The 27,824-nt window shown below is 38.9% G+C and overlaps 1 protein-coding gene across 2 annotated transcripts in view; it reads left to right on the top strand.

The window, feature by feature from the left end:
• The first annotated feature begins 998 nt into the window (after window positions 1-998).
• NCAM2 (neural cell adhesion molecule 2) overlaps window positions 999-27,824 on the top strand; it is a 530,165-nt gene continuing 503,339 nt past the window's right edge. For both annotated transcript variants that reach the window (XM_043892666.1, XM_043892667.1), the window contains exon 1: window positions 999-1,315. In XM_043892666.1, coding sequence (XP_043748601.1) covers window positions 1,261-1,315 — 55 coding nt within the window. In that variant the 5' untranslated portion in view covers window positions 999-1,260. The remainder of the gene's footprint in view (window positions 1,316-27,824) is intronic.

Here is a 27,824-nt window from a genome sequence, read left to right as displayed (position 1 = left end):
ACTTTTCCAACAGAAAGAAGGATATATGCCAACCTTCAGCAGAGGAGCGCTAGCTGTGGTCCCTGGCCACGACTCCATCACTCCAATTTGAAGTCGGGCACACGCGAGTGTGCCTATGGTAGGGGGTGACCCGGGGGAGCAAGATCCCCGCGCAACTCATCTGTGTGAGTTTCCAGCACCCCCCGCCTCTCCAGCCTCGCGGGGACCTCGCCAGCGCTGTGCGCCGGGGACCGAGGGCAGAGCCCGCCGAGTGGGTCCAGGGGAGACTTTGGACTTCTCCAAGGACGCAGGAAACGCCGACAGCCCAGTTGAACGCAGCCCCTCTCATCTCTCATCCCCTCCCCGATCTCTCTCCCTTAGGGTATCTGCTGTCGACAGCAGTGGGCCGACATGGGTAAGAGACACCGCGCACATCTTTCCGCCTAGGAGACAGGCGGTGTAGACTCCCAAGGACGGCTCCTTTCCCTCCGCTCGGGCAGAGTGTGGGAAGCGTGGGAAGCGGGCAGCCTGCAGAAGGTTTGCGCGAGAGGGAGGGCCTGCGAGAGGGAGAACACCCCCCACCCGCCCTTGGAGGAATGCGAGCTGCAGAATACACCGCCCGACCCCAGCGGTGCGGCTCCCGCGAAGCCCGGGCGCGCTAGGAGCGCGCGCGGGGCCGGGCAACCGTCGGCAGCATCAGCACGGGTTCCAGCGGCTGGCTTCCGCACACCTGCCCGCGCTGGAGCGAGAGCGCCAGGCTGCGCTCCCTCCCTCGTCCCCCTGAGGATCGCCGTCAGGCTGGGCGTGCGGACGCGCTCGTGCCAGCCAGATCGCGGCGACCCGGGGTAGCCGGAGGTCCTGGGAACCGAACTCGCGGCTGGGAGCGCGACTGCGGACGAATCCCGGGGCCGCGCGCCGCCCGGCCGGCGGTCGGTCGCCGTGCGGCGCGGAGGGATACGCCTGGGCCGCGCCGCCCCTCCCCGCCCCTCCCCGCGCCCCCGCCCCCGCCTCCCTCCCCGCCCGGCTCTGCTGCCGCCGCGGCGGCCGCTGCTGCTGGTGCTGCTGCTGCTGGTGCCGCCGCCGCCGCCGCCGCCTGGATATAGTGCGGCAGGGAGCGGAGCTTGCAGTCACTTTGCGAGGAGGAGCGCGCGGGCTGCGGGCGGCTGGGGCACCCCCGGAGCGGCGGCGGCTCTCGCAGAGGCGGCCGTGACAGCGGAAGGTTCTCTCTCCGGGGCTGGACTTAATAACTTTGGAACTGTCCACCGGTGGCACGTCCTGAACATGAGCCTCCTCCTCTCCTTCTACCTGCTCGGGTTGCTTGTCAGTAGCGGGCAAGGTAGGAGTGCGGTGCCTTTCTTGCGTTTACTTTCCCTCCCCCTTCTACCCAACCAAGAGAGCCAGAAGGAGCTCCAGGAAGAATTAAATGACGGGACTGAAGTTATAGTTATTGTTGTTATTATTATTTCCCCCTAATGATGTCTGGTCTGTGGAGACCCTTGAAGAAGAAAATACAGGCTGGGAGATGGGAATCAGTGAGCCGGAGGTTGAAGAAAACTGTATCTTTCTCAGGGATCTTGGCTTTCTTTGATTTTCATTATCAAAAAAATTGGATGAGTAGGTTGGCATGTGTTACCAGTTAAATGTCTGAGGTTGCGAAAGGCAAGGGAAGGATGATGTTTTAAAGAAGCAGCAAAAAGCTATCAGCATTAAACTCGTTGTGAAATATCTGTTGAAAATTCAATTCTTAGAGACTTTTTTTTTTATTCCCTTGCCCAAGACCCCCAATTTCTGACGGAAGTGAATGATGATGGTTTATTTCTGTTGAGAACTAAGAGAGGGGCCATGGATGTGTGTAAGAAAGCAGATGGATAAAACTAGGAATGTCTTGCAGTCATTCGTTTTCAGCACACCCCCCCCCCCTTGTTAATACAGCAAGGTTGACATTTTTTATGTCATCAGATTCTAATTACACCTGTAAGGGATGTTTTAGCTTGTGGGGAACTGGTGGGATTTTTATCTGTTTAGAAAAAAACAGAAATAGCTTACTAGAGTAACCTGAGGGAGAATTTGGGGAAGCTGCCTCTGTTTATAGAGATAGATGTGAATTTGCATTGCTTTGTTTAGTTTATGTTCACGTAAAATATATTTATAATAAATGGATGCATTTTCAACAGTCCAGACAAGTTTGGGCATTTAAATTGGGGACCCAAAACGCTAAAACAGGCATTGGTGGAAGTCTTCCAAAATACATATATATATACATGTATATATATAGCAGTAATTTTCTTATGTGTAATAATCGCAGAGAATGTTATATTATTAGTGTAGCATGATTTTTTTTTTTTTTTGAGAAAAAAATAAATTACAGCACAAGTTAAAATATCTCCACTGTATTCAGTTCTAAGCTTTGTAGCTTCTTCTGTGTTTCTCATTTGGTCCAGCAGGGGGTGGTAGAACTCCATTTTAAGGTGGGTCTGTTCTTCCACACTCCCTAGGTCTTTCTATCATTCTTCAGCAGGGCTTGACATTTTGGATATGAAGCCTTCCTTTCTCTGCCCTTCTCCTCCCTAAAGCTATAGTGTTAGTGGCTGATGAAACCCGATTGGATACAGATTTTTATGTTCAGAAATTAGAACTCAAACGCTGGACGCAGCTATAGTTTGTAAAGTGACTTGCTAAGAGGCTGCTCATTTTCCCTTAAAAGAATAGAGTATGCAAAATTCCAGTCGTAGCAAAATTGCAGTTTTGACCATCTGAAGCTTATATTAGGCCAGCCAGTTAATTGAATCATTTTGATAGCAACGATCAATACACACACTCTGTCCTAAAGATACGCTGCTTTAATTGTTGGAGAGCTGCTGATTATGTTTAACTGTTCATTTATAATATAGACAGGTATTTCTGAATACTGAGAAGCAGTCCCCCAAAATTGCGGTTAAAATACCACTGCAATTAACCAAGTGTAGACAATGTGGACAAAATGGGGACATCATGGAAGGCAAGTTTGTGCAGACTTAGGATTATATTGTGACTGATTTGGAGAAAAAAAAAAAAATGTGTCAGTTGTGGAGTCTTTGAATTTACCGTCGTAGACATTAAGTGTGTTGGAATTTGGGGGATAAAAAAGAAATCTGGGAGTGTTTAAATAGTACACACAGACACATATAATTTGGGTCTGTGTATGTAACACATATTTGAAATTGTGATTCACCAATTTAGAATTCAGAAGGCAGGGTGATCATAAAGAGGGGCTTGGAGACTGAAGCATGCCTGACGGGGAGCCCATATTCACTGTAATGTAACTGGGGAGGGAGAGAGCATCATTCTCACGATCTCTCTATCTAGTGCAATTTAAAAATGCATGGCACTCACGGAGGTATAGATGCACGATAGCAGAGGGCCCGAGCTTTTGTGAAACAGAACATGTGGGACTTCTGTGCTCTGTGTCCTAATGAAGTCAGAGATGCTTGGAAACGGCAATCCTGATCCTGAAGTCCAGCTCCTCTCTGCTAGTGTTTTGTTCTCCAATTAAGGATGCAGCAGCAAGTATCAGAAGCACCACAGGGAGCAGTTTGAAAAAAAAAAAAAATGCATCCAGTGTAACTCATAATTTTGTTTATTCTTTTGTAAATGGGGCCATGGAAAAGCCACCAGTCAGTGATCCCTGGGCTTGCCTTAGAAATACTCAAATCGCAGCCTGCTGATTTATGTTTCCAACAATATACTTGCAGGAGGTTTTATGAAGCATGATTGAAGATATCGCTTTGGAAAGTGGTGTGCAGTTAGGCTGGGGAAAGGCAGTGATGATGTATTCCCTTTTAAGTAGTCAAAATGTTTTGAACTGCGGCCGTGGAATCGGAGAAAATGACAGAAGTGAAAAACTGACCAACTTAAGTGGATGCCAATACCATAATTAGCTAACAAGGCCTAATAGTTCTACTTCTAAGTTTCCACACAAGGTTATTGTTCTGCTGTAATGAGAGGCTTTTTATTGTAGCAGAAGTGCTCCTTTAAAAGCCTCTCCTTCTCACTGCGAGATTCATATCCAATGAAGTGCGGTTGGGATTTAATTGTCGAGTCTGGATTTCATTGTCAATGAAGCAAATATTCCATTGCTCTAACTTCTGCAATTATTTTTCCTTTGTGTTTAGAACTCGGTCACAGCTTCTGTCATCATTAAGTCTCAAATGATAACTTGAGCCTGTGATTCACAGTGCATGTGCTGTTTGGATCTCTGTAAATTTGGATTTACATGTAGTGGCTGCTTTCTTGAAACTTTAAATTTTTGAAATGATTTTCTTCCAAAATTACCCAAGTGCGATTAATAATCATCTATGACTGACTGACTGCATACATACATTAGAAGTGCTGTTGTTCGAAATTATTAAGCATGAACAGAACTATCTGTTCAGCTGGATCTCTCTTGCCATCCAGTACAAGATACATTCCTAGAACACTCACCTAAGCCAAAATCTTTGGGGAGAGGAGGGTGAATTGCCCGGTTAGTTAGCTGAACTTACAGGCATCTGCTTACAGTTATGCTTCCTGATGGAGTGCTGGTAAGTCATTGTTCATTAGAGAGGTGTACCTGTTAAAAATAAAGCGCAGGTGTGTGGGTGACTACTGGATTCAGATCTACAGGAAGGTCTCCACAAACCTGTCTCCTGTGGAGGCTGTTAAGCAGACAGCCTCTCTTACTTACCTGGCTCTGATGCTTTGATGCCAGCCTTTCTTTGTAAGGTTTCAGTTGAATCAACTCCACATTCATTTGCATGTACAGAAGATAGACTATGGGAAATTAATATCCTTATCCTCAATGAATGAACCACAGGATTTCTTTCTCTGCTTTATGTCAAAGGAGTTCAGTGGACCGTTTGGTCACTTTAGTGTCCAGTGATGAACTGTGGCGTCCAGAGAACTGGAAGGGAAGCTGGTGGGTCCTGAGTGTTCATGAATCTGTTCAATGGCACTCAGGGCTAATGGTCTCTCAGGGCTAATGCCCTCCCAGAGAAGCAATTAAAGGGATGGAAGAACCTCATGCAGCCCAAGAAGAAACTCAGACTTCAGATAATTTAGTACATAAGGTGGCCTGTTTTCAAACGTGGGACTTGTGTGTACTGAGACTGAGAAATGAGATACAGAGAGTGTTCAGTACCAAGCTAACAGCGTGATTTGTTTTTGCCTGTTTCCTTGAGAGGGGGAGGTGAGAACGCAGACAGGCTTGTCCCTGAAGACCCCGGAGCTAGTCTCGCCGCTTCCTCTGGCTTTTGACATTTGGGAAATGATTTTAATTCTTCTGTTTTGGGGATCATCTCTCACAGCAGTGTACCTGGAAAAGTACTTTGAATTGCTTTTTTGGTCCAAAATAAAAATAATCCTCTAGGAGTTGGTGGATGCAAATTTAATAATTTTAATATTCTTATAAGTGAATATAGTTGTTTTTTCAAGTTTTATTGACCTAGATTCTAAATTCCCTGTGCCCTTTATACTATCCCAGTTATACTGAAGATAGGCCTATTTAACAGATTATAGTTTTAATGTTCCAAATTACATGGTATGAGAACACTTTAAGATGCAACCAGTGCTGTTATTAAATGTTTAATATTCCTGAGTTTCACAGAACCGAGGTATCTTTAATTGTTCAGCAAATAAAAGTGCTTCTGTATGGCACTCTTTTAAATATTTTAATAACTTTGAACTATTTGCAATTATAACAATAGTGCTCATCTCAAATGGTTATCAACACACTCCCTAGTTTCACATGCTCATTTGTGCCACTAACAATTCTTCAAACATTGCGAAATATTTTAGAAAGCTATGATCTAATAGGAGAAGGGGGCAGCAGAGGAAGATAGATAGCATCACTGACTCAATGGACACGAATCTGAGCAAACTCCATTAGATAGAGGACAGAGGAGCCTGGCGTGCTGCAGTCCATGGGGTCACAGAGAGTTGGAAATGACTTAGGGGCTGAGCAACAAGAACAGTGATCTAATGAAGTAAACTTGCCTGAATTTAAATAGTTAAGAGGCAGATGGGGGAGTGTTGCGGGTATTTATAATCATAACAATCAACAGATTAACCTTGGGAGAATCTCAGGTCAATTGATGGAAATTGTCTTGGTTCCAATTTGTTTTTTAAAAAGAGCGGAGAAGGAGAACACACACTTGACTTGGAAGCAGAAGACCTAGAACACTGAGGGCCTCTTGACTGAAGAAGCAACTTACTCTCTCACAGCCATTATTTGCCCATTTGAAAATCTGATATAAAAATATCTTCCTCGGTGACCTTGCTGTACTGTTAAGAGGAGCAGTTGTGATAACACATATGTGTAGACATGTTGTAAAATGGCAGTCCTACTATGCTAGACATTATGTATATTTTTGAAATAATATGCATACATATAAACCTGCCTATGACTTAAAAACAGTTCGTTTATTAATTTAAAATAGCATCATAAGCTGTTCTGTGATTAGAGAAAAATATTGAGGGGGCTGAGATAATCTAATTCATTAATGAGAGTGACTCATTCATCAGTCAGTGATTACATGTGTCAGACATCTTATTGGGCAGCATTCTTGGGAGTGATTATATAGGTTGTGTGATGAACAACTCTAGGGGGCGTTACTCATAGTCACAGTGATGGAATATATATTTCCAGCAGAGGGCAGGGAATCATTTTGAGGAATGTGTTTCTTTTTTGTATCATGAACCCCTTATATGGACCAACACCAGGCTGGAATTAGTCACAAAGAGTCTTAAGTGGCACATAATTATGGTGTGACTTGCTAAAGGTCAAATAGAGAAGAAAAGGGATTAATAACTACAGTTCTGGTCTGTAAAATCTCACTTCAGTTCTCGAAACACCGAACTTTTGCATAGATTAAAAAACATTATCTAATGGTTCTTCACCTCAAAGTAAATACTTAAATTATGTGCCATTTTGTCAGTAAATCAAATATCAAATACATGTTGAGGCCATACAGTGTGGATAACCTCAGCATTTTATAACAGTGAAAACCGCTTGTTCAAAGTGCTTTCAGTTACCTGGTAACTCAAGATTGTCAAGAATTCAAGGAAGTATTTACTTTATGGATGAAGAAATTGAGAAGAATTACCTGGTTTTCCTATATAAATTTTAGTTAGTATAAATTAGGATTATATTTTACTTACTGCTAGTTCAACGCCTATTTTTTTTAATGTATTTGATGCATTTGTTTGAAAATGAAAATTTGGTGTGTTGGAGGGAGGGAGATGCTTGGAATTTAAGATTTATAGTTGAGAAGATAATAAATGTATGAAGTTAAGAATCCAAATCCGCATATGAGAGATTAATAAAGTGTTCAACTAATGACCAAAGATATCATATAATTGGCTTCCCTGATAGTTCATTTGGTAAAGAATCTGCCTGCAATGCAAGAGACCTGGGTTGAATTCCTGGGTCGGGAAGGTCCTCTGGAGAAGGGATAGGCTACCCACTCCAGTATAATTGGGCTTCCCATGTGGCTCAGCTGGTAAAGAATCCACCTGCAAAGCAGGTAGACCTGGGTTCGATCCCTGGGTTGAGAAGATCTGGAGAAGGGAAAGGCTACCCACTCCAGTATTCTGGCCTGGAGAATTCCATGTTCTGTATAGTCCCTGGGGCCGCAAAGAGTCAAACACTGCCAAGCGGCTTTTGCTTTCATCATATAATTAGTTAAAAATTAAATGATTTAAATAAGTCCTTAGGAATTCAGCACCCAGAAAGACCTAACACTTGTTCAGTGTTTAACTGCCTGGCTCAGTTGTATGCACTTTGTATGTACTACCTGGCTTCATGTCAGTCCTGTAACTTTTATCTTATCATATTCCCCTTTGTCAGTGAAGTCTATGAGGTGTGGAAGTTGAAGGACCCAAGATTGCGCTGCTAAGAGACAAAGGTTTGAACTCAGTGCATGTGTAAGATTGGCCTCTTTCCTGGGACAACACGTTGTTGCTCACTAAAGCAAAGAGGGCCTCAACACAGTGAGACTGAATAGAGAAAATAATACAAGGAGAATAAGTTGTAGGGAAGGAGGCAAATGTTCAGAGGGCAGAAATAATCCAATTTAGTTAATTAAGAAATAGTACAAATTAATTAAGGATTTAGAAAGGTGAGTTGTTGGCCTCAATTATGGAAATATTGGAGAGACTGGGAGGCAGTAAAGCCTTGAGGCAAAGCTGAGTTTGACTAAAGCTCAACATTCAGAAAACTAAGATCATGACATCCGGTCCCATCACTTGATGGGAAATAGATGGGGAAACAGTGGCTGACTTTATTTTTCTGTGATTTCCAAAATCACTGCAGATGGTGATTGCAGCCATGAATTAAAGATGCTTACTCCTTGGAAGGAAAGTTATGACCAACCTAGACAGCATATTAAAAAGCAGAGACATTACTTTGCCAATAAAGGTCCATAGTCAAGGCTATGGTTTTTCCAGTGGTCATATATGGATGTGAGAGTTGGACTATAAAGAAAGCTGAGCACTGAAAAATTGATGCTTTTGAACTGTGGTGTTGGAGAAGACTCTGGAGAGTCCCCTGGACTGCAAAGAGATCCAACCAGTCCATCCTAAAGGAGATGAGTCCTGGGTGTTCACTGGAAGGACTGATGCTGAAGCTGAAACTCCAATACTTTGGCCACCTCATGCGAAGAGTTGACTCATTGGAAAAGACCCTGATGTTTGGAGGGATTGGGGCCAGGAGGAGAAGGGGATGACAGAGGATGAGATGGTTGGATGGCATCACCAACTCGATGGGCATGAGTTTGAGTAAACTCCGGGAGTTGGTGATGGACAGGGAGGCCTGGCGTGCTGCAATTCATGGGGTGGCAAAGAGTCGGACACGACTGAGCTAATGAACTGAACTGAATTTCAAGCATTGTTTGGGCAGGAAAATAACATGGAGTTAAATTTTAAGTCTACTTACCACGTGTGGTGTGGACCAGAAGAAAATGAAAAAGGAGTGAATGGACAGGACACATGTTTCTGTGGAAGAATTAATGGATCTTAATAACACATTAGATTTGGGGAACTGGAAGGAATGTGACCCCTGAAGTTTTAAGCCTGTTTGACAGAAAGAATGGTTATATCTTAACAGAAATAGGCAAGTAAATAAAGAATACTGCTAATATCAGGCAAGGGTTTTTCTTACTTCTTTGTATTGGTTTGCCAAAAAGTTCATTTGGGATTTTCCTTTTTGGCTAACCCGATTTTTGTTTTTTGTTTTTTTTTTTAATTATACGTTGAGTAATCTATGGAACATCTAGATAGAAATGTCAGTATTAAATTTTGAGATATACTGCTAATCTTTATTATTTCTTCAGCATCTTTCTCTGCTTTCATTTAACTCCTGTCTTTATGTCTTTCTTCATCACTATTTATACTCTAGGATTATTAAGTTTGTCTGAAATTTTAGATGAAATTTCAAAAGCATGTGGGTCAGATTTGCTTTTCTTATATACTCTTAATCTTCTCTGTTTTAACCATTTTTTTTTTTAAGTATTGTTCCAGGCAAACAAAACAAAACTTGACAAAATAAGAAAAAAAAAAAAAGAAAGAAACCCCAAACCTAAACTAAAACAAGAAAAGAAATTTGGTATTGAACTATGTTCAACTCTCTATGAGAGCTGAATATTTTTCTGTTAGTATCCAAGGGAACTGATATTTTTGAATGTCTGCTCTATGCCAGGGAGCTGTACTGGGCATTTTCACTCATTATCTAATTTAATCCTGATAAAACCACATTTGATAGATGATGTTTGAGACTGAAAGTGTCTGATTTGCCTAGAGCTCTTAAATATGTTCTGTCTGATGACACACAACTTTATAGCCAAGAGCATCAAATGCATTTAAGATAAAATGTAATTTCTTTCTGCATTAATGTGTGTTTCTTTGATGTGTATTAGTTTGTACACAACTAGTAAATATGAGGATGATAGGAATTGTGTTGATCCATATATGATTTCTTCAGGTCATTAATTTTTAAGTAACCAAAAGCAAGCTTTCTCACAATTGAACAGAGGGCCTTAGCAATCTCTGAAGTATTAAGATAAATATGAAAAGTCAACTCAGGTGCCTTTCTTTAGCACAAGTGTTCGTTTCTTAGTGACTTTAAGAAACATCTTGATTTCTATAACATTATATATCTGGCATCATTGAGAGTGCATTTGGAGAAACTGGGAAGCCGCTTTCCTCTATGTTAAAAAGACGTGTTTGTTGCCTTATTTTTTAGAGGATAAACACTGGATCATAGTTTTCATTTTAAAGTTAGTGCCCTTTAGGCTTATATCTTGAAAGAAGATGCAGAAACTGGATACAAATACCAGTAGAGATTTAACTGTGCTTTTTTTTTTTTTAATATTGTTATGGTTTTTGTTAGTGCTTGGTTTTAAATTTCCGAAGGTTTCACATTTTCTGACCTCCAATCCTGTCTTTTTCCATGAGCCCTGATATTTTTTACTGCACAATTTTGCAGACACCAGCATTTTTCAAGGATGCAGATATGGTGTAATAGAAACAGATGTCAAAACTTATAAAAGAAGCCAGTGAATATGGCTAAGACCTATATTATATAATAGAATAGGCCCCGATTTAAGAAAATAAGCACATTGTGCTTTGTTCTAAGTTCTAATGAGAGGGCTTCTGGACAGGTTTTCTGTTGGTGTAACTTGTCCACTCCCAGCCAGTTTTCTACTCATTCTAACATGAAGCTTTCTGATTATATTTACTGTCCCACTTAATTTATCTCTGTGTATTATTTTTGGCCCATCAAAAATGTTCAGTATTGCCTCAACTGAGAAGTTGTATTTTTATATTATAGCAGAAACTTTGGGTCAGAGAAAATCTACACACGGATTCATGAAGATTAATATATAAATGAGACATGTACCTGTTCTTTGTCAAAGTACTGATCCATGATATTGACATGTTTCTGATTTTTTAACTTTATTTACTTGGATAAATCACGTATAGCTTTCTAAAACCAGCTGAAGCTGAACACATTTTAAAGCTTGTTCACTTCTTTATCATAGAATAACTAACTTCACCCTACATGGTTCTTTACATTATATATAATGCTTCATACCAATGTTTTAATTATCAAAGAATTAGTTATATTATAAAATTTAATATTTCAAAATGTATGTAAGTACTGAGGCAGAGTAGTTGACAAAAACTTTTTCTGTCAACTTTAACTTACTATTTAAAGTCACTCAATTATCCTGAAAGGAGATACTATTTCTGATTTAGAAAAAAAGCAAATGAGCCTCAAAGAAGTAAAATTGCTCATCCTTGAAGGAAGATTTAAGACATGGTAAGACCAGGACTTGACATAAATGTTTTACTCTAGCACATTTTTCTGTTATGATGTCTCCGTTTTTATCTGAGTATGTTTTACTGATATATACAAAGCAATTCTCAAAAATAACTTAGTACATGTTTTATGCTGCTATGCTGCTTAGTTACTTTTAGACTGTGTTTATGGGATCCATGCTGTTAATTTTAATTAGAGGTCTACCTTTTCAGTTGAATTATTTGGAAGTTTCTGACTTAGAACTTTTGAGAGTTTTGCCTTTTGTTCATTTACACAAAGCTATTCTCTCAGCCCCATTGCTTGTTAATGAGCACAACACTCTAACACCATTCCTGGAATTCCCAGTATGGTCCCTGTGTGTACACAGGCCATGTGTTTTACATATTTGTCTGTCTTTCTGTGGAAAATTACTATTATTTTTCTTCAAGACTCAACTCAAGCATCTCATCCCTGGAGACATCTTTCGTCAAATACATGTCAGTTGCCTACTACATACTAGTTGAAGTACAAGACACTCTGGTGTTATATCTGATTTCTGCATGCCATACTTCACTATGACCTTGCAAGTGAATTCATAAGACAAGACTGTCTTTCCATGCTGGCTTCCCATTAAATGCAGTTTACTAGATGAGAGGGTTTATTGTAAATTCATGTGTATTCCTGGAACATAGTAGATGCTTAGTATACATGTGCTGAATGAATATTTTTACCCAGCAGAAGGAAAATAGAATGTCATACTTTAAAATAAATATCTACATATATATATATTTACCCTTGACTTTGGACGATGCTTTGGTTTGTTGAGAAATATTGTTAATGAGCACATCACTCTAACACCATTCCTGGAATTCCTAGTATGGTCCCTGTGTATACACAGGCCATGTGTTTTACATATTTGTCTGTCTTTCTGTGGAAAATTACTATTATTTTTGTTGTATTTGTTGTTCCTATGTTTATTTCAAACATTTGTTTATATCATTGCTGTAAATGTGATAGGCTTTCAATAAATACATAATTTCAATAAAATAACCGTCACACAGTGATTATTTAATTCAGGAGGAATTAAATAGCAGAGATGAGCTGCCTTATCCCTGATCTTATCTCCTATACTGAAAATTAATTAGACTGGGAATAAAGCAGACTTTAAAATCTTGCTATGAGATATATTCTTCTGAAGCCTTATCTGAGAGATAGGACATGGTTATATAGCTGCAGTTTCAAAGTCTTCAGTATATAGAAATAAATTAGGGAGATATAATATGTTGATAACGATATAATTAAACAGATTAGATATTGTCAATAGTAAGTGTCTGATATGTCAACAGAGCAAAGTATTTAAAGTCCTGAAAAATCAAGATAATCCCCTGGGGTTAATTAAAAGTTGATTATTCAATCAATGATTATTGGAAGCCGATTCTGAACTGTATGAATAGAAAGGCAAGTAAAAGAAGGACTATTTTTACTTTATTGTTTCATAAGTACTTAGATATTTTTTTCTTTTTTTAAAATGAGATCTAATTTAACCTCAAACATTCTCTTGCCTGGTAACCATGTTTCGTCATGGTTTTATAGTGTTTTCTAGGTCTGACTTCAGTGATAAAAGCATTTAAAATTAATAGAACAAAATACGTATTCAGATACTCCAGAATATCTTTATCACTTTATCATCTTATTCATCTGTCTGCCATTTACCCACTAATGTTACCATTATTGTGTATGTCTCTCACTTGAAACAGTTTTCAATCAAAGATGTTACTATTGCTTATAATTCATCTATTTTTTACTTTCCTTTCTCAAATTTCAAATGATTTATAATCATTTTAATTGGTTATCTACATGAGTCATTTTATTTCAAAGCCCCCATGTAAGCCCCATGCTAATACATTTCACTTTTGTGGGGATTATATGCGGTCTGCAATTTAGGGAGAAAACTCAGCATAGGTTATTAAATGATATTCTGCCATCCTGTATGCTTTTCTGAACACTTGCTTGTTGTCAAGTGATTGGAGAGATGAAGTGGTCCTAAGAAGTGTCTTTTACTGGTTGTGATTCCAGAATATATTCTAACCGCTGAGCAGAAATGCATGCAGGGAGCTTTGACTGAGAAAGGGAAGTAAGTATAGTCTAATAATACAGATCAATCACCCTTTTGTTTCAGAGAGGATAATTCATCAGCTAAAAGGAAATGGGGAAGTGGGTGATAGGGTCAGACTTTGAAGAGCTGGGGTAAAGGCTGACATAGTTACATGCATAGGATGGGAGAAGAAGCTACCCAAGAAAACACAGATGGATTACAGGCAACTGTTTCCTCAACAATTTCGTTTGTAAGTATTTGGTGAATTAATTGAATAAAGTGTCAGAGAAAACCAAATCCAGACCTAATTAATATGGTAAGGAAAAATTTTAATCAGTAATATACTGTATTGGGAAGAGTTTATTACCATATTCAATAGGATGAAGAGCCCAGAATGAACTGAACTCAGCTTTAATTTGTACAGAGGTAACTGGAAGTTTTAAAGGGAGAAAGAGAGAATAGGGAAGGGTTGAGTGGGTGCTCCATAGAGACAGAGAAGTAAAAAAATTGCCAAAACTCACAAAAAGATAGAAATTTGTCCCTGTGAATCCCATCTGGGTTTGCTAATAACTGGTTCTTATCAAAGTAAGGCTCTTCTATTTCTACAGGGCCTAAGAGACAGGGGCCCCATCTTCAGGTGTTGGCTGGGACAAACTAAATTCTTTTGGCAGCCTTGAATTTTCTCAGGCAGGCACTTTAAGGGGGATGAGAGACATTCTTGGCATGTGGCCTTGAGTGGTTTAAAATTACATTAGTGTTTTGTTCAGATCTTTATAGTTCGAGGGTGAGGCCTAATTGAGCTGAGGGTTCAGTGGAGCCTGGCGAGAGTTTGGTCAAGAAGAGAATCTTTCTCCAAAGAAGATCTGTCAGCAACTCTGCAGGGTACTTTCAGATGAGTTATCTCATTTTTATATTCACAGCATATCTAGGAGTTCTGAAAGAGGGAGCTGAATTTCATAAAAGTGAAGTAGCATCTAATAAGTACAGAATTTCAAATTCAAATTTAGTTAATATTTGATCCTAAAATTTTATTCATTCCACTGACTGAAGCGCGATTCTTTTGAAGTAATATGGAATTGCTAAAGGGAGAGAGCACACTTTAGCAGTAGCCCCAGTTTCAGCTTTTTACCATTCTTTCTGACCATTTCTTCTGAGTGGCTAAACACTAGGTGAGGAAACACCAATTAGTGAAGAAGTAAATCTTTTATTGACTGAAAAGATTAGTGCAGGTAGAGAACCAATAAGACTTAGAGATATTGGGGGTCTGAGTGGTGGCAAGGTGGAGCAGCTCTATTGCTTGGGTTAATATAATTCATTAACAACTATATGGTATTATATTTAAATATCAGCTGTATTTTTCAGTGGCTTCTCTTATTATGAAACACTATAATTATTAATAATTGAGTAAGTCGTCAATTTGTGGTTGACTTATTGAATACTTTCATAATGAAATTATATGAGTGTAGGATGCTTTCAGAGGCAAAGAAGAGAACACATTCAAAATGGTTTAAAAATAAACATCTAAAGAATGTGAGGAGCTATCTGGAGGAAGGTTTGGATTTCAAGTGTCTCTTCAGTTTTGGCTGGTTTTCCCTGACTTTCTGGAAGAAATATGGCTGCACCAGTTTAATATTCTTAAACAATGAAATCTGAAGGTAGGAAAAAAAGAAAAAAAAACATACTTATTTGAGTGGCCTTATTTTAATAGTAAAGGAAAATCCCCATGTCACTCAGCAGACTTCCCTCAATTCTCTTTGGCTAGAATTGTTTCAGATGAACTCCCCCAAACCAGGTGGGGGGGAAGAATGACATTATCATAGTTCCCTTGACTAATCAACTCCTTTCTGTTGCTGAGTGGAAGATCTGAAGAATGAGGGAGGGGGCGTGGTGTGCAGTATGTAGAAAAAGGGTCTGCCACAGGATTTTGAAAGGGCCTGTTTGACAAAGAATGTAAACAGTGTTAAAAGTCAGTGTCTTTTAAGCACTTAGAGTGTACCTATGTGGTTTGTACCTGTGATCTAATTTAATTTTTTAAACTTCTATATGAGGATAATTCTGTTTTATAGGAAGGGATGTGAATAGATTTTGAAATGTTTAGATGACATCAAACTCACAGAGTTGCTCAGTGGTGAAGTTGAGATTGGAACCCAGGCCTCCTGGCAAGTCATCTTTCCTTACTAGGTCACCGTCAAAGGAAACTCAACATTGTTCATCATGTTACTATTGTTTAAGAACGGTAGTAAGAATGTTAACTTCCTTTTTGAACAGGCTGTGTCCTGGACAATCTCCTAAACTTGCTCTTATTTAATATCATTTAGACATATCTTACTGTCATTTTAAAATTTTACAAATAAGGAAACTAAGAGATAGAGTGATAAAGCAGTTTACCTACAGGGCTTCCCTCATAGCTCAGTTGGTAAAGAATCCGCCTGCAATGCAGGAGACACCGGTTTGATTCCTGTTCTAGAGAAGGGATAGGCCACTCCAGTATTCTGGCCTAGAGAATTCCAGGGACTATAGAGTCCATGGGGATGCAAAGAGTCAGACATCACTGAGTGACTTTCACTTTCACATGACCATTAAGTGGCCAGAGTGGTATTTGAAGGAAGGCTTGTTTTGAATTTAAAGGCCTGAGTGCCTGTGTCTATACAGTGCTTAAAGACTGTAGACAAAGTATGGCAAGGGTAAGATTACACATTTGGAAGAAAATAAATTGCATAAACCTGCCTAGCCCTCCAGAAGCTTATAGTATAAATGAACATAACTTTAAACAGGAATATACATGTATATATATATATATATATATATTTATATTTATAAGCATATATATTGATATATATATTTGCTCTTATTTTTTTCCAAACTAGACAAGAGAATAGTATGCTCAACTTTAAGAAAGCCAAGGGAAGATACTCATTTGATTTCTGGAAGAGCTAGATGACAAATATAAGTGGGGACCAGGGTCGTCTTTACAGGGAGAAGTTGAAACTGTGAAAGAGGAATCTTGATTTGAAATTGACTGCTGAGACAGGCTAAATATTGAAATATGTGTGACTATGTAGACTCACTAATCAGGGTTCTACTCTAGTACATACCTAGACTAAGATGTGAACTACATCAGTTCCTGACCCCTAGATGATGTCTTCCTGAGACTGTGTTCCTAGTCACTCAGTTGTGTCCGAATCATTGCGACTCCACGGACTGTAGCCCTCGAGGCTCCTCTGTCTATGGAGATTCTTCAGACAAGAGTACTGGAGTGGGTTGCCATGACCTCCTCCAGGGGATCTTCCCAACGCAGGGATCGAACCCCAGGTCTCCTGCATTGCAGATGGATTCTTTACCATCTGAGCCACCAGGGAAGTCTTCCTGAGACTATGCAGTGAATTAAAAGGCAAGATAGAGATTGAGGTGCTTAGGGTATAAAACTATGTGCATGCTCTATAATTACTGTCTCTTAGCTGTTTTTTTCCTACACTAGGTACTCTTACCAACATTGTGTTTGTTCTAAATGGTCAAATGGTAAACTTATATGTGCATTTATGTGTCTAGGAGAAAGAGGGTATGTGTGTGTGTGTGTGTGTGTACACACACATATATGTATGTGTATAAAATTTTGGAGAAACTATCTCATTATTTCATACTGTTTCAAAATGTTTACTGTATTTCTTTCACTACTTTCATTATTGCTGAAATCCATGAATATTTTTAAATGATTTTTTCTTTGCTTATTTTTGCTTCAAAGAAGAAAATGTACTCCATGATAAAACGTTGGAGTTATTATTCACAGTTTGTATAACTGAAGACTAATTAGTCAGTGTTTAATTTCTCAAGACTACAAAACAATATCTGTTGTCTTTTTGTTTCACAAAATGAACAGCTAAACAGCTCCCTCACCTTATTTTTTTCAAAACAAACTCCTAGCTCACAAGTATTCATAATTTATGATGTTTTTCGTCAAAACGTATTCCCTGAATATAGATAAAATTAGCATTTAGAGCATGGATGCTTTGGTTCTAGCTTGGGGACTGTGTTGTGATTGAAGTGCATGCACAGGCTTGAATCCTTCATTTCCATTTTCCCCAATTTGTAGTTGAAGAGAGGAAGGCTGCTAAGTTTAGAGTTATCCCTTCCTTTACATAGCACTGCACAACTGAGTTAAAACATTTCATGTTACAAAGCTGCTGAAAAGTTATCTAACCTTCTTGTAATATCATAGTAAGGATTGGATCATAAACCTTAGATACAGATTCTTTTATATCTCAGTGGTTGGTTGCCATGTCCCTTTTGAGGATTACTAAGCAGATAGTCTGCTTCTGTTCCTAATGGTAGAGAACAAATTTATTTGTGTACAAAGTTTTTTTGTGAGATATACTGATAATGCTTTTCATATAAAGCACATCCATATCTGCAGGTATTCAAAACAACTGAGCTCCCTTATTTGCAGTAAAGTAATAGTGTTCAAATTAGATAGTTTCTATTATCTTTATCATTGACTGGTTTGCAGTTTTATGGAAATAAGTATTTTGAGAGGCCCTTTCCTTATTCTATAAATGACATTGAATGGTCTCATTTTTAAAGATCTCTTTGATTTTCTTTCGCTCCTTATGGTTCGGTTTGACACCAGTCAAAATTGTTTCCAGAATGTTCAGAATTCACATCACGTTGCTGGTTGTTGAAGCGTTCTGGCTGAATGGTTGGGTACTAAATGGATTCTTGCCAGCACATGGCAGTTCCAGGCACTGAGGCCAGTGGCTATTTAGTGCTGCGGTGAAACTCTTTCCCCTACACAAGTTAGTAGTGGTTTCCTGCAAATGAATTTAGATCCTGTGCCCCAAATGTTGTCTTGAAGGAATATCTCAACATCTGTGTTTTATTTCCAACTCTGTTGCACACTCAGTGGAGCCCCGATCACGACTTATAACTAAATATCAAAATATCTTGACATCCTCTTTAGCTTCAAAGCAAAATCTTTGCTAATTTTATTTGCACAAATTACTCTTTTGGTTTGTGGGCATGCAAAGAGGCTGTGTGATGGTTAAGAGCGCAGAGCTTGAAACCTAGCAGATTTGAATTCAAATCCTGATCACCATCTTCTTGACGAGCTCATTGAGATCCTGAGCAAGAGACTGACTTCTCTCTTCTTTAATATTATCGTCTATAAAATGGGAATAATAGTGCTGCTCATATAGTAACTGTCCTATTAATGGCATAATTAATATTGCTGTAGAGCGATGGCATAAGTCCATGTATTGATAATTTATTAACCAAGCTTCTTCAAAAATTTTCCAAAGGGAATTTAGCCCGATGAGAAACAGTGCCCTGAGAAGATGTCAGAATGTTTATTTTTGAGGCAGTTATTACTTTTGGAAAACTCCATTATTATGTTGCCATTGCCCACATTCTGTTTAGTTTTCCCACAGTTTGCTAAGGCAGATGGCAGTTGGAAAGTTTGGCATTTGAGATTTTGATGGTATCCAGCATGCGTGTTCCTCTTTCTTAGCTGTTTTCCATCATGGTGCAGAGCTCCACAGCTGAGGAGCTCAGTTTATTACTTCTTGTTGTTCAGTCGCTAAATCCTGTCCGATTCTTTGGGACCCCATGAACTGCAGCTCTCCAGGCTCCTCTGTCCTTCACTCTCTCCCAGACTTTGCTCAGATTCATGTCCTTTGAGTCAGTGATGCTGTCAAACCATCTCATTCTCTGCCACTCCCTTTTCCTCCTTCCCTCAGTCTTTCCTGAATCCAGTGCAAAATTGGGTCTCCCTCTCAGGGCTGTTTTCTGCTCTCCTGGACTTTACCCCTCATCTCTCAACTTGACTCAGCTTCTTGTATCGGTTTAGCTATAAGCTTATGTTTTTGTTTTTCTTTTCTTTTCCATCTACTCATAGAAAAATGAAGTTGCTCAGTCATGTCCGACTCTTTGTGACCCCATAGACTGTAGCCTACCAGGTTCCTCTGTCCATGGGATTCTCCAGGGAAGAATATTGGAGTGGGTTGCCATTTCCTTCTCCAGGAGATCTTCCTGACCCAGGGATTGAACCCAGGTCTCCCGCATTGCAGGCAGACGCTTTCCCATCTGAGGCACCAGGGAGGTCAGCCCCTACTCATCTCCATCCTCAACTCAAGCAAAACTCTGTTTCCACCTGGACTTTGCACAGTGTCTGTACTGTTGGCATTCCACGTGGTCCGTGTGGTCAGTGCGTGTGTTTCTCACAGGCTTCACCTCCTCTCCCACTGGTTCTGGTTAAACTCAGAGGATTAGTAGTTCCTTTCTCATGAGCTGGCTAGTTATGCTCCTGACCTATAGCCTAGGCATTTGTGTTTCTTGGTTGAAGCTTTAGTGACCTTCAATACCCTCTTCCCTTACCCAAGGTGGTTCAGTGATAATGTATTCTTCTCTAATATCTGCATATTAGAGAACATATGTTAAAGCAGTTCCACGTTGGAAGTCAGACTTGGGGGAGGAGTACAGTTTGGCCCCTCTGTGGTCAACTGGACTTCTCTGTCATCTTTGTTCCCTGCTGAAGTCAGTCATTCTGGTGCTCCAGGCTTGTAGATGGTGCTCTCAAGTCTGTCAGTGGTGGTGGAAGTAGAGATTATGATGGAACAGATGATAGGATGAGCTGCCCAGTTGCCTTCTGGGTCCTTCCAAAAGTTACAACACAGGGAAGGAAGAGGGAACCCTCTCAGACAGCAGTCCCCAACCTTTTTGTCAGGGACCTGATTCGTGGAAGACACTTTTTCCATGGACAGGGAGGGGTTGAGAGGATGCTTTCTGGATGATTCAAGCGCATTACATGTATTATGCTGTCGCAGATCTGACAGGAGGCTGAGCTCAGGCAGTAATGTGAGTGATGCGGAAAGTGAAGTCGCTCAGTCGTGTCCAGCTCTTTGCGACCCCATGGACTATAGCCCTACCAGGCTCCTCCATCCATGGGATTTTCCAGGCAAGAATACTGGAGTGGGTTGCCATTTCCTTTTCCAGGAGATCTTCCCAATCCAGGGATTGAACCCGGGTCTCCTGCATTGTAGGCAGACGCTTTACCATCTGAGCCACAGGGAAGTGAGTGATGGGGAGTAGCTGTCAATACAGATAAAGCTTCGCTGCTCACCACTCACCTCCTGCTATGTGGCCCAGTTCCTGACAGGCCATGGACCAATACCAGTTTGTGGCCCTGGAGTTTGGGACCCCTGCTGTAAGAGATACTTAAGAATCGCCTGCTTTCATCCTTTCCAACAACTAGTTGCATTTTTCCCTTTTCAGGAAATAAGAAACTGTTCTTATAGCATTCATCCTTTTCATCTTAGGGATCGTTTCTTATAAAATCTTTAGCTATTGGTATTTAAAGTAATACTTGCCATGAAAATTTTGCTTTCTTTCAAAAAGACTGAATTTTGACTCCCAGATTTTAACATTCAACTCATTCTGCCATGCTCTAGCTAAAAGTGCTGTTTGAAAACCGAGAGCCGATAATGAGTTTTTGACTCTCAACTCTTGCCATCCAGGCAAGCAATGGATGACTGGCTTGGCTCAATGGGTGGAAAATGACAGGTGGCATGGTTTAGAGATCTGCAAGGTGATAAAGTCTAAATATGTAGACATGTAAGAGAGAAATGAAAATACATGAGAGGAGAGAAAATTGAGTAAATAGTGATTACTATGTTTACAAAAAGTAGGATTGATTTGATCCCCCCATTTGAAATCTCAGAATAATTTTTAGAGATAGCTTTTAAAATTCTCTCCACTTGTTGCAGGAAGGAGACCCCTTTTAGGCCCGAGTGGGCTCTTGTCTAGCACTTGGAAATGAATTGTCCAAGGAGACACACACGTTGACAGAGCAAAAGACTGTATTGGGAAGGGGCGCTAGGGTGGAGAACTAGGGTAAGGAAACCCAGAACTGCTCTGCCGCATGGTGCCCAGTCTTGGATTTTATGGTGCTGGGGTTACTTTCTGGGTTGTCTCTGAACAATCACTTTGACTCAGGGTCCTTGTTGGTGGTGCACGCATTGATCAGCCAAAATGGATTCCAGGGAGGAGGATTCTGGGAGGTCGGTAGGACATACAGACTGGCATCTGCTCTTTGCCTTTGACCTTTCCCAAGTTCTTCCGGTTGATGGTAGCTTGTTAGTTCCTGTTCCTTCCTAGTACCTCCCGTTTGAGGTAAGTCATGCAGTGGGGACTGTGGTGTCTGACCACTATGGCGCCTGGCCAGGGTGGGCAGTTTCAGCAGTGCTTCCTCTAACACACTTACCTCAGTTTATCATATAAAATGAAGCTCAAGCCCTATTTCAGTTTTGAAATCTGTCTCTCTTCTTCCCCAGCCTTTTTGAGATATATTTGACGTATACTATGCTTTGAAGCCTTCCTTAATTGCCCCAAACCACCTTTCTTTGTCTGGTATAAACCACTAGAATTTGGATAAGTCCTCTTTATTTTGACATGTACTTTCGTACAGTCCTGCATTATTTCTGGGTTATTTTAAGTGATATGATTTCACTAATCTTGTCTTTTAAATCAGATTGTAGTTTGAGACAAGTTTTATGTTATGTGTTGCACAAAGTGGATGCTCAGAAATAGTTACTGAACAAAGTAAATAATGCTTTCATGTTGTTATTATATTCAGAGTAGAAACAGAAAGAAAAACTGTATCAAAAAATTGAGTTAAAAAATAAACAAAAATCTGTGGGAGCTGTTATAAATAAGCAAATTATACTTACTGTGAAAGTTATGGAATAAATACTCTTAAAATTTTTAAAGATGAATATACACTTTTATCTGATTAGAATAGTTTTAGTGGAAACATAAATAATCAGATTTGCCTCTAAGTGCTTTGACAATGTATTCTTAATAAATATATTTAAATATGTGATTTCCCTCTGTATATTAGCTCAATAGTTTATCATTAACTTAATAAAAGATATTTACGTTTCACCTTGTTAATAATATCTCTTACAAATTTTCAGAGAAGATAGCAAGTAAATGTAATAGTCAAAAACTCAGAAGCTGACCTTTAGGTACTTATATGCATGTCCAGCCTACCTAAATAAATTCAGTTTTTTTTTCCTGTTCCTAAATGCTCTATAGCAAAACCGATTTCAGTTATAAAAAGTGTGGAATGACTTTTCAAATGGCACTATCCAGATAAATGTTATTTGAATTTTGTGCTAAACTGTTATATTAGTTAATATTTATACCACTTAATTTATTCTGACAAATTTTTGTCTAAAGAACAGTCATGTATAATGTATTTTGATATAATTGCAAAATTCAGCATCATTTATTTTAAATAGCTCATGTATGTTCATGTAATATTACAGAGTATTAATAGTTTCTGAGTAATCTATTATTGATTAATTTTAATGTTTTACCTGATGAAACAGTTACAGCACCTTATTTTTCAGTTTAACAGGGAAAAGATCAGAAAGTCAGAAGTGATTTGCATATGAATATATATCTTACAAAAATTGAATAACCTGTATAACAATACCAAAAGCAATACCAAAAGCAAAATAGAAGTCAACCATCATAAAAATACTTATCATTTAAAATAAAATATTCCTAAATATTCAATTTACTTTAGAATGGATTGAGTTTTTTTTGTCTGCAGATGTTCACATTTATTTGTGGTCATACTGTGAAAGTATGTATGTGCCATAGTACTCTTAAAAATCTAAATGAGTCTATGGAACACAGTATTTAATGACATAAAAATCTAAACTAACTATGTTGTTCCCTTTAAAGTTACGTTTAGTTCAGAGTTTACTGGGTAAATGGAATAAAGGGAAGATGGGTTATTTAATTTTTATTATCAACTGTAGAAACCATACTATGAATCAAAAGGAAGATTAAAATTAATTTATTATGTGGTCTTTTTAAGTCAGATAATTTTAAACAGGTTAATAGATGATAGCTTTCATACTAGTTTTAGGAAAGTTCCAGAATTTTTAAAAATATATTTTTATTTATTTATTTGGCTGCATCAGGTTTTAGTTGTGATGTGTCTGACTCTGTGACCCTATGGGTGGGGCTCCTCTGTCCATTGGATTCTCCAGGCAAGAATACTGGAGTGGATTGTCATTCCCTTCACCAGGGGGGATCTTCCCAACTCAACACTCAAACCCACATCTTTTACATCTTCTGCATTGACAGGCGGGTTCTTTACCACTAGCGCCACCTGGGAAGCCCTAATTGTGGCATGTAGAACTATTTATTTAGTTCCCTGACAGGGATCGAAACCATGCCCCCTGTATTGGGAGCGTGAAGTTTTAGCCACTGCACCACGATAGAATTCCCCAGAAAATTTTTTAATAGTACTGTTTCTTATAAGCATCCTTGGAAAGTGTCTAGTGCATAGCATGTTTTGTTAATCTATAATATCATTTGCACATAAAAACATATGTAAATATAATTCAAAGATGTAAATATTATTTAGTGTTTATCATTTGTAAGTGAAAGTGAAAGTCTCTTAGTCATGTCCAACTCTTTGCTACTCCATGGACTATACAGTCCATGGAATTCTCCAGCCCGGAATGCTGGAGTGGGTAGCCTTTCCCTTCTCCAGGGGTGTTTTAGATAGTTCAGTATTTTGTATTAAGACAAAGTGGTAAAACATAGTTTAAAGTGGTGAATAAAGAAGAAAAGTTAATAAATGTATCCTTGAGAATTTGGGCTTCTGTTTCTTTCAGTCATTCCTATTTGTCAAATTGTTTCTTTGTGCAGTCATTGAACCCTATGGGTAAGAGAAAGATGTATAATCCCTGGATCATTTTCTCAAGGGATTTACTATCTAGCATCAGCAATAATACAGTTATTCTCAAAGCAATAATACAAAGAATATGTGATATTTCCTTATAAGTGACAAAATGTGATATCAGCCTGTGAATGCAATTTGATTATATGGGTGTGCACAAAGTGCTGAGAATTCGATAGAAACAACACAGTGAAAATAAGTCTCAGACTAAGAAGAGCTAGAAAATCAAACAGTTTTATTCTGCCACCTGCAGCATAGCAGTTTCTTTATGATACCAAGGACTGTTGGGGTGAGACATCTTGCTCTTACTCACAAATTTCTCCCCTAAAGCAAGCAAGATAGTTAGATTTTGTGTTTTCCGAGAATTTCTGTAAAAAAAAAAAAAAGCAAAAGCAAAAACCAGATGGACCTGGAATATTTCTTTTTAAGGGAAGGACTTGCAATTATTTTAATCAACATCCTGATTTTCAAATGAAAATTAAATATATATATATATATATATATATATACACATCTTAAAGGAATAAGTGACTTGTCAATTCAACTAGCAAATAGTTTGACTTGGTCTAAATTAATGTTTTGACTTAAGCAGAAAAACCTTAAATAGTGTATATTGGGGGAAAATTTTTGTGTTAGTTCAGAATTCCATGTGGTTTGTAAAGGTATTTTAAATGTGCCACAGTATTATCTCTAATATTTTGTCGAACTATCCATTGTAGTCTTTTATTCCAAAGGGAAAAGATTTAAAAAGTTTAAAAGTAGATGGGCTTAATATGATTTATGTCTCCATAAGTGACAGTACCTTTATATCAGAAAGCACATATACAAAATACTGAGTGTGCCACTTTTTCTTTAATAGTTTGTGATTGATTGAAGGAATTCAATTTCTATCTTTTAAAATACTGAAATCATTTTTACTAAAGATGAAAGTCTTTACTGCATCCTAAATAAATGTGTGAATTTTACTTGGAATCAAACTAGTATATTTAATTCTCCAGAGATTTGTTTTACAGTATGAATATTTATTTTCCCACAAAGGGGGTACATTTTAAAAGCAAAAGAAAGAATTGCTACTATACTTCCAGAGCCATGAATGCAGTGTTGATAGGAAGGAACCAGTGAACTGGGTACACTGGAGATATGAGCTGTTGTGAATCAGAGTGAAATCGGTCCAGGGTGGGTGAGTTGCAGAGTATAGAGTTTGTCCACAAGTCCAGGCAAAGTCTTGGCGGAAGAATGTTGAGCAAATTGATAACGCTTTAGGGCAAATGATGTGAAGATAAAGGTAAGTTCAAGGACAGCCTCTATATGTTAACAGATGATAGGTAGACAAGTTAAAGCCGAGAAATCAGTTTGAAGAGGAGTGGGTAGCCCTTCTCTTCTCCAGGGGATCTTCCCAACCCAGGGATCGAACCTGGGTCTCCGGCATTGTAGGCATATTCGTTTCCTTCTGGGCTAGCAGTGAAGCCAGCTGAGAGTACTGAGAACTCATAACGTGCTCCTGTGACTCTGGCCTTATCCCAGAAGCGTGGTGAGGGTGGCGAAGACAGAGACTTAACACGCGCTGCGCTGTGTTTCCTTTCTCGGTCCCGGATGACCCTTTGTGACCGCGTGGACTCAGCCTTCCAGGCACCTCTGTCCGTGGGGATTCTCCAGGCAAGAATACTGGAGTGGGTTGCCTACTACCTGGAAATAAGCAAGGTTCAGACTGATTATTTTCTAACACTGTGTTAAAGGCAAATAGACTAGTTGTCTGGACATAGCTAGGGTTTGTCTGAGACAAGGAAGAGGTGAGAGAAGAAGGTGCAGATGATTTTTCAAGTGTGCAAATAAATGCTCAGAATGGAAAATTCTCATGAAATCTTGAGAAATCCAAGATCAAGGTGCCCTCGGATTCAGCGTCTGGTGAATGCTTGCTTACTGGATCAGAGACCGTTATCTTCTTGCTGTGTCCTCACTGTAAGAATGGGCTGCAATGCTCACTGGCCTGTCTTTTTTAAGGGGACTAATGGGTGTCCCACTCCCAGGATCTAACCACTCCCCAAAGGTCTCACCCCTAATATATGATCTCATCAGAGGTTAGGATTTCAACATGTGAGTTTAATGGGTGGAGGACACATTCTTTCATTCTATAGCAATGTTTAACTTTGATAACTTTCTTATTTTCTTAATAAGTTCTAAGTTTTTTTATTGACCACAGACAATCTGGGACAAGTATTAGTTTACATTTCCCATTGATAGATAAGGTGAGTTCAAGTCTGTATTTATTTAAGACATCTTTGGAGAATCAACTATTTACCAGTTGTTTTGATAAGCACTATGATGTAAGTCAGGCTTATAAAGATAAATAAAACTTTGTCTTTTCCCTCAAGGAACTTTAAGTCTTCTCTGGAGAAAGCACTTAAGTAGACTGTTCCGATCAAATAGTGTGTGTGTGTGTGTGTTTGTGTGTGTGTGTGTGTTCATTCACTCAGTTGTGTTCTATTCATTGCAACCCCATGGACTGCAGCCCGCCAGGCTCCTCTGTCCATGAGGATTCTCCAGGCAAGAATACTGGAGTGGGTTGCCATTTCCTTCTCCATCATATAATTATCACCAAACTGTCTTACATGGAAATAATTTGTAAATAAGAAATAATGCTGAAACATAGTTTCATCAGAGTATTTGACTTTTCTGCTGTCAGTTTTATAATTATTTCTTCAGTTGTGGAAATGAGAGCATAGATTTATCTCAAGTTTGCTTCATTGCAAAGGGAAAACTATGAATAAAAATACTTTCTCTAGTTTAACACACTACAGTGAGTTCAGATTACAGATGTGTCAAAGGTATCATATCACAAATGGACGCATTGTTTGAGCCCTCCATGCTGCCTTATAATTAATCAGAGAGGAAATCCTGTATTACATATGTTACTTACCTAGTTATTTCAATACTTTTAATATACCAAAGTGAAGATACTAAACATTAATACATAATTTCCTTATGATGCTCTTTTCTTTGAATTGTATTTATATCTTAAGTTTTTAGAGTGAATGAGGTCTTTGCTAAAATATTTCTTATGTTCGTTGGCTTGTTGATTGCATTACAGTTTTGCCATTTTTCACATGTACTGAATTTGTTGTTCTTGCTCTCATTAGAAATGACGCAAGTCTCCCAACTCTATTCATTTTGTTATTGAACAAATAATGTTAAAATCGTAATCCAATTCAAAACATTATTTTGTATGAAATGTATTTACTTATCAGATTCTTTTATGAGGTCTGACCAGCTCTTCTGAGTGAAAACCAAACACAGTGATTCACATTTCCCAAGCAGACCTTTAATCTAAATGATTTGGAGTCATATTGGAGGTCACTTTGTTGTTGCAGTTGTACTTAATCTTCCAGCATCTCATCGTTATTGTCAGAAAACTTTGGTGTGCAGCCTGAATGTAATCAGGGACAGACAACTGCAGCACAGACTACCTTAACTGAATTAAAATGAGACGGTGAATGCAGACGATGCTAGAGGAGCACCCCTCCACTTTACACAACATGCCCAAATAACCTTCTGTATTTTGCAGTACCAACATATAATATATATATGACATATCTATACTAATTCTCTTATACATAAGTCAGTATTTTTTTATATGAATCTACTGATTGTACTTAATATTCTATTAGAGTTTAGAGAAACAAAACAATATG

Source organism: Cervus elaphus, chromosome 31 (genome assembly GCF_910594005.1).
Source record: "Cervus elaphus chromosome 31, mCerEla1.1, whole genome shotgun sequence".
Taxonomy (NCBI): domain Eukaryota; kingdom Metazoa; phylum Chordata; class Mammalia; order Artiodactyla; family Cervidae; genus Cervus; species Cervus elaphus.
The sequence above is the reverse complement of the archived record's forward strand: the minus strand, read 5'-3'. Positions and strand labels throughout refer to the sequence as shown.